Genomic DNA, 16,609 nt, shown 5'->3' with positions numbered 1-16,609 from the left:
AATTCGCACATTCTACTCGATTGAGATGATCCGTGTCGGCAGTTTAAAATAAACAATTTTCGTATAATGAAATTAGAGAATCTTTAGCTTTTTTAATAAAATATTTAAGAAAAAATTAAACAATTTAATAGTTTTTCAGATATTTTTTAATTTTATTTAAGTAATATTCACTTAATTTAGATTGAAAATTTAATGAATAAAATAAATAAATAAACAATCAGTATATTTTAAACATCTCACCTCACCAAATTGAAGTGGAGGTCAAAACTTTTCTAAACAAACATGTCTGTCTCGTTATTGAAATACGCAAATCCTACTTTAAGAAGAAATTTAGGAAGATGTTTACGTTATCAAGTTGCATCAATATCTACTTCCAAAAAGTCCAAAGATACTTTAGCATATCCTGAAGATTTGTTTCCTAAAAAGCCTCCAGCTCCTCCAAAAACAGTCGAAGAATTCGCCGAAACTAAAAATCCAAAGGTTCTCTCTGTTTCTTTTAATATTCTTCGTTTTTCAAAATTCTAGTTGATAAATTTACATTTAAATATATTATATTATGTATCATAAAACTAATGTAAAGATGTTTTATAAATTTGTATTTTTATTCGACAATACTATACATAAGTAGTTTTGAAGACATATTTAATTGTAAATATTTTAGGCAGAAGAGTTCTATCTTCTTTTAAATCTTGGAGAAGATTTCCGTGTTGTTGCCTGTGCTAAAATAATAGCTAAGTTGTGTTGATTACCGTACCTTCAATCAGTAGCCCGCGAGAAATTTGAAGAAAAAAAAAGCATCCTTAAAACCTTTTTGTAGTCTTGGTAACTGTAGTTAGAGCAAGCAGATACCGATACGGGATTATTTTCAAATCTTATGTAGGTTTGCAACAAATTTGGAAAATATGCATTAATTTTGTCGTTTGTTGAAGTATAAGTTTTTTTCCAATTAGATTTTAGTTGTTATTAATAATAATTTTTTCCTTTCAGAGTTGGGTTTCATATGGTTATGATGAAATAAATTATGAAAATGATCGTCATTTGCACAAATTGACAAATTTTGGAATGTTGACCATTCTAGTTTGTGGAGCAACCTTCATACTTGCATACGCTCCTGATTCCAAGTTAGTATTTTTTGTGCTTTTCAAAATCTATTTATGCACGTTCATAAATTATGTAGAAAGGTAGTTTTGAAATTTTTTATGTAGGTAGTTATGAAATTATTCCTAAATTTAATTAAATACTACTAAAAATTAGAAATACTCATAAGTTTCAAACCCCAGTTCAGCAAGGGAATATAATATTCCATTAATAATAATAAATGATTTTTTTTCATGTGAAAAAGCTTATGTAAAATTTTATTACGATGTCAAATTTTTCTGAACTTCTAGAAGACAAGTTTATTGAAGTTGTCAGAAGAAAAACAAATATTGGACTGTTCTTAAATATTCCTTATTGTCAAAGGAAAAAAAAAAAATCTAAATTTTATGGTAGTTGGATAGTAATTTAAAAATCTTAACATTAGCTTTAAATATTATTTTTTTCTCTACTACTTTAATGATCTTGAGAAACAAAAAGAAGTTTTATAAACGATTAAAAGTTTGATTATAAATTTTTCAAATAGTCGGAGAAATAAGATTTGAATAAAATTTTAAAAAACTGCTTTATGCTCAAACAGCACAGTTTTTGCCATAAGCAGGTGTTATTAATGTATTTTGATAATGTATAGTTTGTCTAAGCACGTTTTCCGCCATTTTATGAATTTCTCAAGTTGCAATAACATTGCATTTAAATTAGGAATGTAACAAGTATTTGGACCTTCTGTGAAAAATTCAGTTGGTTGAATGATCAGTCAAATATTCGGCAGAATATTTTTTAGAAATGTATTTTTCTAAGTTTTTTTTATTTTTGAATTTTTATAGATATTACTTTTTTTTTTTTTAAGTTATAATCAGACAAGTTAATTTTGTCATTTTTTTGATACTTTGAGAATTGAGAAGGATTTTTTCCCATTTTTTGCTGTTTTTATTATAACCCAGCATTTTAACAGATCGTCTCATACAATTAATTTATTATCACTCTTTCCCTATACTGTAATATAAATAACCAGTAACATAGAAAAGTGTGATTTTCAGTATTTACTTTTTGTTTCTGGAACTAAGAAAAATTTGTTTTTTTTCTGTTTTTCTTTTTTAGGCATTTTTATTATGATTCATCATTTTTTTTAAAAATAAAGTTACTAATAAAATTTATTTTATAGCAATTTTTTTTCTTCTTAAATTATGACAATGAGAAAAATTTGAATTGCGATTTTCAACATAAGATTTTCATTTAAAAAATTAAGAACGTTTTTTCTAACTTTTTATTTTCTTTAAATAAAAAAAACTTTTTTTAGACGTTTTTATTATAACGCAGTAATTTTTAATAGCATTTCTGTTGACTTAATTCTTTTTTCTTGGCTTTTTCTGGTAATTGGAAAACTGAGATGTTCAGCTTTAAAATTTTCTTTCAAAAATTAAGATTGATTTTTATGTTCTCTGTTTCGCTTTTCAACCTTTTCAAAAACGTTCTTGATTGACCTTATTTTTTAGAGTTAATTTATGAATACGTTTTTCCAGGAAATATTATTCTGAGCATTGAAATTTTAGTTTCAGTGTTGCTATGCTGCTAAAAGATTTTGCTATTTGGCCCCAAGTGTACGGCGTTCAGTAGATTTTTTTTCTTTTTTTTTGCCAAATATTTGGTTTTTGACCAAATCACGATTCATTACCACATTTGACCAAATCATATTCGTTGTGGGAAAAAAATGAAGGAAAAATAACTAGGATTTACGATAAAACTGCACTGAAATACCATATAAAAAAGTGATGATTTAATTGCGCGATTAACAATCATGTGTCGTAATAACATCATAGTTAAATAACAGGATCGTCAAAATCATGTGGAAAAGTATAGAAATAATTGGGGGAAAAAATTACTACTTATATTTATGCTGAACTCAGCACGAATAAAGCGTGTCAAATGCATGATTTAAAGTTTGCATGTCGTAATAGAGTAATTGGAATTTTTTATGATAAGTGGGAACGCATAGCAATAACTGCCGAAAAAAATTGTTGAAAAAAAGAAAGAATTGCAAAAAAAAGATAAAAAATCACTTAGATTTAAGATGAAATCGTAACAAATAAAGTGCACCAAAAAGTGATTATTTAAATGGGCGATCTGAAGCTCGCGTCTTAGTAAAAATTCGGGATTTTCGAAATCACGTAGAAAAGCGGAAATAACTGCTTTTAAAAAAAAATCATATTTACGATAAAATCGACTTAAAGAAAGCGCATTAAACATACATTTACTAAGGAATCTGTTAAAATTGATTGTGTCAAAACGTGATGACTTACAAGTGCGATTAAAAATTGCCATTTTTTAACATTTTTTTTATTGTGTTTCGAAGCTCTCGCGGGCCGCACTTCAGTAGTCGAAGGGCCGCAGGTTGCGCGCCCCTAGTCTAAGCTAAGAATATAATTTGTTTTTCATTTTTAATATAAAATAACTGCTTTTAAAAAAAAATCATATTTACGATAAAATCGACTTAAAGAAAGCGCATTAAACATACATTTACTAAGGAATCTGTTAAAATTGATTGTGTCAAAACGTGATGACTTACAAGTGCGATTAAAAATTGCCATTTTTTAACATTTTTTTTATTGTGTTTCGAAGCTCTCGCGGGCCGCACTTCAGTAGTCGAAGGGCCGCAGGTTGCGCGCCCCTAGTCTAAGCTAAGAACTCCTCCCGCCACAAAGTCTGAGGCCGTCTGGTGCTATGGAAACAGGGTAGCTTTACTCTAGGACTAACACAATGGACTAAAGGGAGAAATTCCCTTTCTCTCGTCGACCTGAGCCGAATCCACACTTTTAATATCGCCCAAATTAAGTATTCATAATCATTCTAAACATTATAATTTACTTTTTGAACCGACGAGAGTAGAATGTAGTGAAAAATATGTTACATTTTTTTTTTTTTGAGTGTAACTTTTAAAATTTATATTTCCGAAACATATATAGGAATTTCATCTTACTGTTACATTTTTATCAGAGTAATTTTAGTCTGAAATTATAGTACAATTTTTCAATTTGTTGGATTACTCTTGACAAACTTATAGTTTATATCTTATCATTTGACATTTTACAATGTTTGAATCACTTTCGAAACTTATCTTCAAAAAGTTACACGAGGTAATTAGCTAAACTTTTTTTTGATGTCTTCTTTGATGTTCCTTCTTTTGAAAAAACCTGCCCCATTTTGCCCATATTGCAAAGGTGGACTAAATATACCAAAAAACAAAAATTATGTTTTTTTTCATGTTTTCGCATTATTTTGTAATATTACTTCGGAAATATAATTTGTTTTTCATTTTTAATATAAAATAACGAAAATTATTTAATTTTCATTGCCATATTTAATTATTTTAACGTATTATAATATTTTTTAAAATTTTTGCTCACCATATTTCAGCCGCCATTTTTTTTTTTTTTGTGGTATTTTTAGTGTATTTCAAAATTTCAACTATGAATTCAATTTACCTGCACATAAAAACCCCCAAATTTTGAAACAAATTTTATCGAAATACTAATTTTGGCCACGAAACCTTGGATGCTGGCCCACTGTGGGAGGGTACAAAAAAAAATAAGAGAAATTCTCTCTAGGGAAAGAACCTTTCTTGCAAAATGATGCTTGTATTTTTTATTTATCATTTATGAGACCAAAGAAAAATACGCTCAGTTGAAGAAAGTGGGTAAAACCTATTTTGTTTCAATATATTGCTGTTTAAGGCTTCCATTTCGATCTTTTTTTTTTTATTTGATTGGAATAAGATGTATATCTAAAGTAGTGGTTGTTTTTGATGAGGAACTATTTTTATAATGTGAGATGTTTGTTGATGAGTATGCCTGTTTACCCTAAGATACGCTCCAAATTAACAAGGAGCCATTTTATAAATTTTATTTGAAGGAGAATTACTTGTTTCCATGACTCTGACCAGCTTTTCTGACTAGACATATTAATTTTTTTCCCTTTCAAAAATGAAAATGTTAGAAATATAAATAACATTATGGCATTAAACACATATAGGAATTGAAAGTGCCTGTTAGATTAAATGAGGTCAGATGGGGGGGGGGGGGGGTTGCTCATGGGGCAAAGTGGGGTTATATTGAAAAATACTTATTTTTTCTTTTTACATTAAGATTTTTAGTTTTATCTTCTTTCTTGACATATAATGAGATTCAAAGAAACATTTTAATTTTAGAACTCATCATATTACATGCTTGTTCTAAGCTATAAAAATGCTTTAAACTACTTCTAATGATTTTTGCATTCTGTTTTATGTAACAAATATGGGAGAAATATTAGACTTTCCTTGCTTGCTGTGATAACAATATACAAGACAGGGGAAATTGGGGGTTTCAAAACATATAATTTTAAATACATTACTGTAAAAGAAAAACTAATAGAATAGTATGATAATGCTTTATATTTAATCTATAATGCATATAAAAGCCGGCCAGGTGGCCGAGTGGTTAGCGTGCCTGACTGCGAAGCCAATGACTACGGGTTCGAATCCCTCTCTGGACATGGATGTTTCTTTCTCTCTGTGTTGTCTTCCAATGTGTGAATGTGGCCCACCCTATGAACGGGTATTTGTGGCGTGGGTAATGTTGCTCGCCTCCGTGACTTTAGTTCACAGGTGCCCACTGGGTAACGATAAATGAGCAACATTTCCAGCATCTTCTAAAGCAGTGTTTCTTAACCTTTTTGATACAATGGACCCCTTTTAAAAATTTTTAAGAAGTCACGGACCTCCCCCCTGAGAAAAAAAATTGCAAAAAACATCAATTTTTAGTATTTAATTTATTTTAGCATTTAATTTTATGATTTCAATAGTATACAAAATATTGAAAATTAAGGTTTTTAGTCTGACGGCTGTTGCTGATTTTCCTTAATAAATTGGATAGAGGGATGGTTTTCGACAAAGCAACGCGCATAACATGTTCAACATTCAATCGATATCGATGTTTTGTTTTTATTGTCACAACTGTGGAAAGTCCGGCTTCGTTAAGATACACTGTAGCTAACGGAATTATAGCTGAAGTAGCTCGTTTTACAAGCAATGGGTAAACTTCTTTCACAAAAGACCAGAACTCTCCGAGTGTTTTTGAATCGAAATCCATTTTTAGCACGGACTTTGTTCTAAGATCAATAAGCTCATCTTTAGCAAGGTTCATATCATCGATACAGAAGGATGACGAATCCTCAACTCATCTTTTATCTTTATCTCATCCAAATTAAAATATTTTTTCAATGAAACTTTAAGTACTTCCAGGTGTTCACAGATTTTATTTTTTAAGTTATTCAGTAACAAATTATCTTGCCAAGATCCATTTTGAGAAAGCACTTCGTCCAACATTTATAAGTTTGCATGTATCTCATTTTGAATTCTATTTTTTTCAAAGTGGCATCTTCAATTAGAATGCTTGTAATTTCTCAGTTGCATCCATAAGGGTGATATCGGGTCATTGAATTAAAAGACTTATATTGTTCATGTGGTTAAAATTGTCTGCCAGGTAAGTCAATTTATAGGTAAAATCTTTTTTGTTTAAATATTCGAAGAATGAGTTATCTTTTTCTTCTAGAACAAGTGATAATTCGATCTTCAACATGAAAAATTGTTTCAAAACCTGCCCTCGTGACAGCCAGCGCAATTCCGTGTGATGCAGAAGTACTTCATGTTCTGCGTCCATTTCTTGACACACCGTTCTAAAGAGACGATGATTAAGAGCTATACGTCTAATAAAATTAACAGTTTTAATAACTTTTGATAATGCTTCTTTTAAGCTGGTTGGAAGAGTTTTTGTAGTCAGCGCATGCTTATGCAAAAACCGATGAGTAACAAGAACATTAGGAAACTTTTTTTTTACCAACAGGGCAAAACCAGATTTATTGCCAAGCATCACATGTGCTCCATCTGTACGAAGTGAACGAAGTTTTTCTTTCCAGCCGAAGTCTTGTTTGGTAAAGAAAACATTTAACATTGCTAAAACATCAACTGCCTTTGAAGTTTGTAAAACAGACTCACAAAATAAGAATTCTTCTTTGATAGTATCAAGAGACACGTAACGAACAAAAACAAGAAGTTGACTATAATTCGAGATATCTGTAGTTTCATCCAGTTGCATACTAAAGGGAAATGGCGATACTTTCAATTCATCGATGATCTTTTTCAAGATATTGCAAGAAATTTTGCAAGATATTACAAGAATTATTGCAAAATATTGCAACCAGAGGCTTTTGTGGAATACCAAATCCAAGTTTGTCTAATGTTCCAGATTTTCAAAACTGAGCTTTCTTCTTAGTAAAAAATTCTAGATCTAGTAACCTGAGTGGTGAGTAGATCTAGTAACAAGGTGTCAAATGTACGTAGCTTGATAGGGGATAATAAAAATAGTGCAGCTGACGTCATCAGGGGGTTGCCCCTGATGATGCAAACTGAAAGCCGGTTAGTGGAGGATGTTAAAAATATGACAAGGATATTAGAGGGCTGTGTACAGTCCGTACTGAATTTGGGGTATTTCGATCACCTAGTTTCAAATATGTATGTATTTTCACCTTTTAGAAAGAAAAAAAGATCAATGTTATTTAAATATTATTGATCCAAACTTTTTAAAAATTAGGAGTAGTCGGTGGACCCCAAAATATGACCCATGGACCCCTAAGGGGTCCATGAACCACAGGTTAAGAAACCCTGTTCTAAAGCGAAGAAGGAAAGTTCAGTGCCTGCCGTTATTAAAAAAATATCATTTGGTTATAAAGCCTTCTCTAAAAGATTTTTTATATTTTCCCCCCACCTGACTATTAATCAAATATTAGTAAATAACAATCTCCTTTTAATATAGAAAAAGATCCACCATTGGTGATTTATTGAAATTGAGCTTCATCGAAGATCAAGACAATGTAGCCAAATAAAGGAACACTGTATATTCGAATAATTTAGCAAAAGATAAATGCCCAAAAGATGTAACAAAATGGTGACGAACATAAAACAAATATGGATTTTTATGCTGAATGTGTTAATTTGACACATGTTTTTTAGCTACTACATTGAAATTAACTGTTAAATTTATTAGGATAAAGATAGAGAGTTGAATAAAAATTTCTGAAGTAAAAGAAATTATTAAGGTAAGAATTTTTTATTGTGCCTATTAATGGCATGACAGTGCCTACCACAAATTATTAGCAATTATAATTATATAATCTTAATTGTAAGAGATGACTGTAACAATCAAGGGAAAATAGTATTTAAAAAAAATGTATCGTTGATAAACTTGCGGAGCTCTAGAAAGTATTCTTAATCATTTTCCTAATGCATTATTTTAGTTTTTTATTTGATATGCATTTCCTCTTTTTCTTCTTTGAAATTTTTTTTCTAGTAACTAATTTTTTTTTAGGGATGCTGATTGGTATGCAAGAGAAGCTTATTTAGAACTCCATAGAAGAGAAAAGCTTGGCTTACCTTTAATTGATAAAAATTTAGTTGATACTGAAAAAATTGAATTACCTTCAGATGATGAATTGGGTGATACTGAAATTATAATTTAAATTAAATAATTGAGAAGGAATCTTTTATTTCTGTAATATATGATCGTTTGTTATGTAGTATCTAGTTTTGAATCAATAAAAAGTTACATGGAATTTGTTTTCAAACTGTGTTATAAAAAATGGCAAGCATTTTTATTGTTTCCTGCATTGTATCAAAATATGTATGTCTGTAGAGTTTTGATTATTTGAATATTTTTGAGTCTTATAAAATTTGACTTTTCAGTTAATCGGATTCAAGTTTAAAAGAATTTGTCCTCCCTTTCTAAAAAATACTTTAAAGAGATATGAAGGGTGTTTTAAAACTCGTTTGCAAAAATTAAAGGGATGATAGAAAACGTCTAAAAAGCAATTTTCACCATACAATGTATTGGCGGAGAGCTAATGGTAAACCATTAGCAGATATTCGTTACTGTCACATGTAAGAATGCGGCACCAAATTGATATCGGAATTATTTAGTTAATTTTATTGACAGAAACTGCAAAAAAAGTGGTAGTACAGTAGTTATAACTGTGACTTAGCGTCAAGTTAATTTAGGACCTCCTCTTACTGTTTGGTGTTTCGTTCTTTATGAGACAGTAATGGACAATGCATTCACCATACAATGCATTCCATCCATGCATTATAAGGTGAAAGTTGCTGGTTGAAAAGCTTTCTATTACCCCTTAGATTTTTGCCAATGAATTTCCAAACACTCTGTAGAGTTAGTTCTGAGAGCTAGATTTCCATTTATGGTAGTATGTTTTTAATTATATAATTAAGATTATCTTAGTCACTGTAATATTTAAGTTATAAATGCATTAAATTTTATCTCTACAATTTGGTAATAAAATAATACCACCATAAATGTTGGCAATGAAATACTAGTTGAAATGTTATCATTGTTAGAAACCTGAAATACGTTGACTTCGAATTGTAAATTTCAGTTTTATGTATTTTCAATTGACTGATTTTTTTCTTTTTTTTTTATATTAATCCCTTAAATGCATTTCTTAACACGTTGAAGAAATGAGGAAATAAAGCTATTTTATTGGAATATTGTGTTTTTTTTTTATCTATTTTTTTTTTTTTTTTTTTTTTTTGCATTTCATTGTAATAATAGTGAGAAAAGCAGCACCATGGAAGAAATTGTTTTTAATCTCTTTCACTATCTGTATGGATAATCAGAACAAAATAATAATTGTGGTTTGTCTACTAGGTTGACTGCAGTGCAATGATGGTAAGAATGAAAGCATTTTAGAATAGTAGAAATAAAATTTAAATTACAGGGAATTAATTTCAATTGTTAAATTAAGCAATTGAACAGTTGTGATGCAAAGGGTATTTAGTGTAGTTCAAATATTAACAATGAGTTTGCATTGGTCTTTAAAATGCTATTTTCAATTTCAACGATGTAGAGGAGACCAAATTTTTTAACCCTTAATGGTTTGAAAATATTTGAAGTCACTTATATGGCTGCATTGGTCTGTTAAATGTTAATTATAATTTGTTTCTTTTTATTTGCACTTAGTCTGCCTTCTGATAAATTTATTTCAGAGCTTTTGTTTTCCAACTTTCAGCACACTGTAGTTAGCCACCTTCTTGCCTAATATATTAATGTATTAAACATGAAAAATATTTCTAAGTCTGAAACTTAGTGATGTAAGTAAAATCAGTTAGTCATAGACGTTACTGTAAGGAAAGTAATTTTAAAGTGTTGATGAACTAAAGGAAAACCTTTATTAAAAAATGAAATGTTTACCTTTTGAATGATTTAACTCAGTGGACATTACGAAATAATACTTTTCACATACTTTTTTTTTAGAATGTACAATGAGTACCTGTAACAAAAACACAGTTTGAAAGATTTTTTTTCTATATTTAAAAGAAAAGGTCAAATAATATTTTAAGCCCTAAATTGAAAGTAACTAAGCCATTTAAAAGTAATTTGCAGCATAAATTGAAATTGTTTTTTTTTAACTATTGATGTTTTCAACAAATAATTCAAAAACATTCACTTTTGTTCAATAAATATGCTAACATTATAAAAAGAACAATAGCTGAATAATTTAAATATGTTTATATAATAACTCCACTCAACATACAAATATGCAGTGAGCATCTCGATGTTATTTTAGTAATGTTTGCTCCCTCTGTTTATCTGTAATGATAAATGTATTATTATTTAGCAGTATACAATTTAAAAAAAATTTTATTTTTTGAATCACTACTAATTTTAATGTGAAATATTTATGGCAACGTATCTTTTTAATAAAAAAATATTTGAAAGTAATGGAATGATGAAAAAGAATTATGATAATTGGGCGTCATGTAAAATATTTAAGGTATATTTTAGTAATTATGGTTTAATAGTAAAAATGAAATAGTTTTTTTTTTTCATTTACTTTAACAAAATTGGTTTTCAAAGTTCACATATAAAATAGTAAAAGTATGGTTTACTAATAAAGAATACTTTTTTCAAAAATGTATTAAAGGTATTTAAAAAATGTCACAAAATGGAGCTTTATGTTTAACAATATGTCTGTTATTAAAATGCAGCTTTAAATAAAGTAATATACAATGAAAATATTTTGTTAAAATGTTTTCTTTTTAAATAAAAAAAATACATTTTAAAAATTTACAATTGTGAATAAAAACAAAATATATTCAATTCAAATTTGTTTGCCCTGATAACAAAAAATTCTAAAAGAGGAACTGAAAATAAAATATATAATTAAGAAAAAGCCTTATTTATATTTCCGATTGTAGACGCATATTGTACAGTGCGAAAAAAAAAAAAAAACCAATGCTCTCAATAACTTTTGATCTAATGATCGGATCTTCACAGTCGAGACTTAATCTTAACGGTTGGGAAGAGGGGGGGGGGGTTTACCTCAAATATGCTAACTAATTAGTACAGACAATTTTTAAGTTACGAAATCAGACACAAAAACATACTTTCTCGGAATCAATATAATGTTTGTTTTTTCTGTTGTCTGACCCCTAAAATATGATCCCAATAGTTTGGTCAGGAGAGTCGTAGAAAGTTTAGACCCCTTAATGTAAATTTTATTTTTTATGTACTTCCATAGAACTTTTTAAGCGAATTGAAAAATTTTTGCACACAATCATAAAATTTGTTTATTCAAAGATAATTTCATACGAAAAATAATTTTTAGTAAATATTTATTATTTTATTTAATAACAGTCGGAAAAAATTTGAATTGTAAAGTATGTAATTTTTTACATCATTTTAATCAATATACCCCCAGAGGTATGATTTATTATTTTATTTAATAACAGTCGGAAAAAATTTGAATTGTAAAGTATGTAATTTTTTACATCATTTTAATCAATATACCCCCAGAGGTATGATTTGTTATGGGAACATGGAGGACTTTGTGACTCGATAAATTTAACTGCATCAGTCACTATTTAAAACAAGGGGAGTCACCGACCGGAGGGGATCGAGCCTACTACCTCTTGGACATGGATCCAGTGCCCTACCAACCAGGCTAAATATATTTAAAAAAATTCTTTTTTGATCAACTTATCATATGTTTATAATAGTACTTAGTAATAACATTTCTAGACAAATTTGACTTATTTCAATGGCCAACATACTAGATGGACAGGTGGCCAAGTTACAAAGATTTGAGCCTTTTTATTATATAGGATAAATTCCGTTTTTAATAATGAAGGTCAACTTAAACAGTAGGTGATCCACTTGAGGGTTTTCACTGATATTAATTTTAAATAATGTCGCTTTTTTTATATGTTTTATGTCTCTACAACTATTCGTTCGTTTCTGTTAAAATTTAGCATTTTGTCTTTGAAAATTATACATAGTAATTTTAAATGAGATGAACATTTGTAAACCTTACTGTTCAAAAATCTTTTGATGACTGAAAGATAAATTATAAAAAGGGGTAATTAGTTTTTAAATATTATACTTGAAGAATTAAAATTGTGTTATTAAATTAAAAAATGAAAAATATTGAAAAAAAACTTTCTTTTAATATGGAATTATTTTTAGATGAACGAGGTTTATGATTGTGTGGAGAATGGACACACCTACACCATTCCTTCATTTGTATTTCACTGGTGTGAAAATTTTTGCACATCTTTTTGATATTAAATTTTTATTTTATTTTTTGTTGAATGTGTAAATGGAAATTTAACAGATTGGATTAATAGGCTGGTTCAAGTTCTTAGTCCGAAGCTATTTAAAGCTTTCGTGCTATCAGTTTATTGTATTATATAAAAGAACAATTAAATCATAAATTAGTTGAATTATATAAATATAATTGCGAGTCAAACATTTACATAAAAAGAGTAATTTTTGTGTTCAACTTTAGGTTATAATTTTGTTTTGCTGCCCAAAAACTATAGGACTTAAAAGCTTATGTACCGTCATGTGGGGCTACTTTGTGCAGGATTCGCAGTTTTTGAACTTTGACATGTAAAAAAACTATGTTAATTCAAACTTTAGTAAAATTTATCGATATTATATTCATAACTGGACTCAGACGAGTGAATTTGATCAATATTGGCATTATTTGTATGTAATATTTACAAATAATAAGTCAAAACATACCTTGCACAAAGTAGCCCCCAAGTGGGGTTACTTTGTGCAGTGATAGGAATTCAGTTTAATAATCATGTAGTAAAATATTGATATAAAATTGTTAAAAAAGTTAATTGTTGACATTTTTAATAACAAAAACATCAAGATATGTAAAGATATTAGTTTAAAAATAATTTTCAGCGTTAAAAAACCATTTTTTATAAAGAATTTTTTCTTAATAGAAAATGTTTATTTCAAAACATTTGAGTTTAAACAAAAGAAAACCATATACATTTTTGAACATTGAAATGGATGAAATTTCAAAAATAATAATTATTACATATTCATTAACATTTATAATATTGATAAATTTGAACATAACATGCTTGAATGAACATGACAGAACTTGCTCTTCAGTTTCTGTCAAAATCACCTGATGTCGTATAAAATATATTTTTATGTGTTAAATCACTTGATTAATTCATTAGAAAAATCTTTGTAGAGGAAAAATAATAGTTTACCAGCACGTTTCACGTGTTTCTTGTGAATTTTATAAGAGATAGTATTTCTGTGGATTTTGTACTTCCGAGAAGCTTCTGCAATCGACATACCACCAGCAACTGTTTGCAAACATTGTTGCAGCTTTTCTAAAGTGTAATCACGGTAGTTTCTCGTTCCAGGTTTTTTTTTGATAACGTCTGACAATTTTTCTGTCGAAAAAAAAAAACGAATGAAACTTCGCACAAAGTAGCCCCACAGTGCATTTTTTTTTCATTTTCTGTTTATTTGCTATTAATTTTCAAATTTTTTTCACGCTAACATGATATAATTGTTTATTAATATATAAATAAAATATTTTGCTCTTACGACAATTGTTTTATCAATGTCTTTGCATTCCACAGCTAAAGTTTCCACGCACACTTTTCGACGTCCGACGTTCTCGGAAAGTTTTTGACGTTGGATAAACAAAACACACTCTGAGATTGTTTTAAAATTCGAAAATTTTTTTGTAGTAATAGAGGAGACTTCTATCTTCAAATTCCACACATTTTTAACTTGAAAAAAACATAATACTGAAAAGCAGCACTTGAAAAGTGCCAAATTCGAATTTGCACAAAGTAGCCTCCGCTGCACAAAGTAGCCCCACATGACGGTAAGTAAAAAAAAAAAAATTACAGAGAGCACGATGGAATAAAAAAAATCAACATTTGATACTTAATTCGAGAATTCTTATAAACATATTTAAGGTTAGGTCCTCTAACCATTAAAATTAAATGTTTTACTTTAAAAATCTGGTCCTTGGATCAAAAGTTTTAGAAAGAGTTTTTATTTTGCGCACTGTTTTATTTAATTGTCATTAATAGTAGATCGAACATAACTGTCATTAAATTGAAAAGTGTTTGCCCGCAAGCTGCTTGATAAAGTCGAATGAATTCGGTTTTTATGTTAATTGATATTTCTTTTAACGTGTTAATTTTCTCGTAGTTCTTTTTTTTTTTTTTTAATAATATATCGTTATTCATAAACTTCTTTTTTAAGTAAAAAATAAATAATTAAGATGAGCTTATCTCTATACAGTTTAGTCTGCAGTTAAACTTCAGATTTTCTAAAGAAATTTATAAAACCGTCTTTAGGGTGTGATGGCTTTTAGTGTTAAACACGTAAAAAATGCTGGAATTAGAAGGAAAATATAAATCAATCGTTTGAGAATTGAATTTTATTTTAATTTTAAACCATAATCATTGAACAGCCGATCCGAAAGAGAATTGTATTTATCTGGAATTGTGGATCTTAATTGTGTCCACGTCTGGAAGAAAAGAAAAAAAAAAAAAAAAAAAAGAAAGAAAAAAAAATATATACAGGGCTCGAAAAACCACCCGTCCGCCCGTCCTCGGCGGTCAAAAATTCCCCGCGGACAACGAATTTCTCGAATTCGACGTCCGCGCGGACGGCCATTTTCCCGTTAAAGTTGGTGATACATTTTCAATTTTTGTTATCTTGCAAGAGTTTAGCGCCTCACTTCTAAAATGACCCTCTAATCTAGAAATACAGCAACATACTGCTCATGGTGGAATTGATGTTTTCTCTGTCTCCCGTACTGCAGCAGTTGAAAGGGACTTTTCAGCAATGGACTTATTAAAAAAAACATTACGTACTGGTCTTAAACAAGAAGCATTAAACGCAATTATGAACATCTACCTACATGGAAAACCCCTTTCAGATTTCTGTGCAGAAACCTCTGTAAATCATTAGCTTGATTGTGGAACTGGCAAACGTCATATTTGATTCATTTAAAAAAGGCAGTACCCTCGGATAAATTGACATTCCAGATAACTTGACATTTTTCATTTAAATTATTTCATAAAAGAAACAAATTATTTCATAAAAGAAATAAATTATTTTATAAAAGAAATACTAGGTTCCTATTAGTAATTATTAGTATTCCTTTTATTACTGTATAATGCAATCTTAGTATTTGTAATCCTAGTAACTACTAATTCATTGTGCAATTTATATAAATGTTAGTAATAAATAAGAGAAAATTATATTTTTATTTATTTAGAAGCGACGGGTTAGTTTCAACGGAGGGCGGGTACATTGTTGGACAAGCCGTCCTCGGGGACAGGTAAAATTTTTGAGTTTTTTCGAGCCCTGTGATATAACTTGTCAGCATGTGAGCAAATATCTTTGTAAAGATAGTCAAATATGTTACTGCAACAAACAATAACACGGGGGATTAAATTTTTTCTTGCATTCCTGCAAATACTTGATCTTACCTGATTCGGATATAGGGATTTCAAATCTAAAATAAGCTTTGTTCCGGAAGTTACAGATTGTTTTAAAAATAGTATTTTTACTTTTGTTTATTTTTTGTTTGAATGTATAAGTTTAGGAAGAACGTATAGGTTTATATAGATACATCTGTACACTTGTCTGCTTCTTTTTTTTTTTTTAATTTTATAACCGGCGATGAAGAGACGACCGAATTTTCAGCCTACGACCACCAATGTTCTACTCCGTATTCTTGTAGTTTTGAACCCAATCCAGGAGACAAGAGAACTCCTGGATCAAGTATGGGGAGAAGTTTGCCTTTGCAGAGGACTTTTGCGCTGGAACTAGCCCGCATTTGCGCTGTGTGGTGAGAGAAACCACGAAAACCTCCCACGGTTAGCCAAACGGCAAGAGGACTCTAACCCATTATTCATCTACCACTGAGGATATTTTATGTCAGCACTGTGGTCAGTGCGAGTCGGGTGTGGAATTTGAATCAACCAGCCATTGCTGGGATTCGAACCCGGTTCATCTCACTGAGAGGCGAGTGATGTATCCCCTGAGACATATTACAAAAAACATTTGCCACTAAGATATCGTATAATAAAATGAAATGTATTATCGCCTTATTCCTACCATGCCCTTCGTAC

The 16,609-nt window shown here is 29.4% G+C and overlaps 1 protein-coding gene across 1 annotated transcript; it reads left to right on the top strand.

Moving 5' to 3' along the window:
* Positions 1-7: 7 nt before the first annotated feature.
* On the top strand, positions 8-9,677 carry NP15.6 (NADH dehydrogenase [ubiquinone] 1 beta subcomplex subunit NP15.6). The gene is made up of 3 exons (XM_016055204.4): positions 8-480; positions 988-1,121; positions 8,493-9,677. The coding sequence occupies exons 1-3, from the start codon at positions 283-285 to the stop codon at positions 8,641-8,643; spliced, it is 483 nt and encodes a 160-aa protein (XP_015910690.3). The 5' UTR covers positions 8-282; the 3' UTR covers positions 8,644-9,677.
* The last annotated feature ends 6,932 nt before the right edge of the window (positions 9,678-16,609 follow it).

This window comes from Parasteatoda tepidariorum, chromosome 9 (genome assembly GCF_982258835.1).
Source record: "Parasteatoda tepidariorum strain Cologne lab strain chromosome 9, Ptep-v5.0, whole genome shotgun sequence".
NCBI lineage: Eukaryota > Metazoa > Arthropoda > Arachnida > Araneae > Theridiidae > Parasteatoda > Parasteatoda tepidariorum.
This window is presented reverse-complemented; position numbering and strand designations above follow the sequence as displayed.

Bases quoted from the DNA above. Each gene is read 5' to 3' on its own strand.
- NP15.6 (XM_016055204.4), top strand. From the start codon at position 283: ATGTCTGTCTCGTTATTGAAATACGCAAATCCTACTTTAAGAAGAAAT. The intron at 481-987 runs GTTCTCTCTGTT...TTTTCCTTTCAG, and splicing joins CCGAAACTAAAAATCCAAAG to AGTTGGGTTTCATATGGTTA. The intron at 1,122-8,492 runs GTTAGTATTTTT...ATTTTTTTTTAG, and splicing joins GCATACGCTCCTGATTCCAA to GGATGCTGATTGGTATGCAA.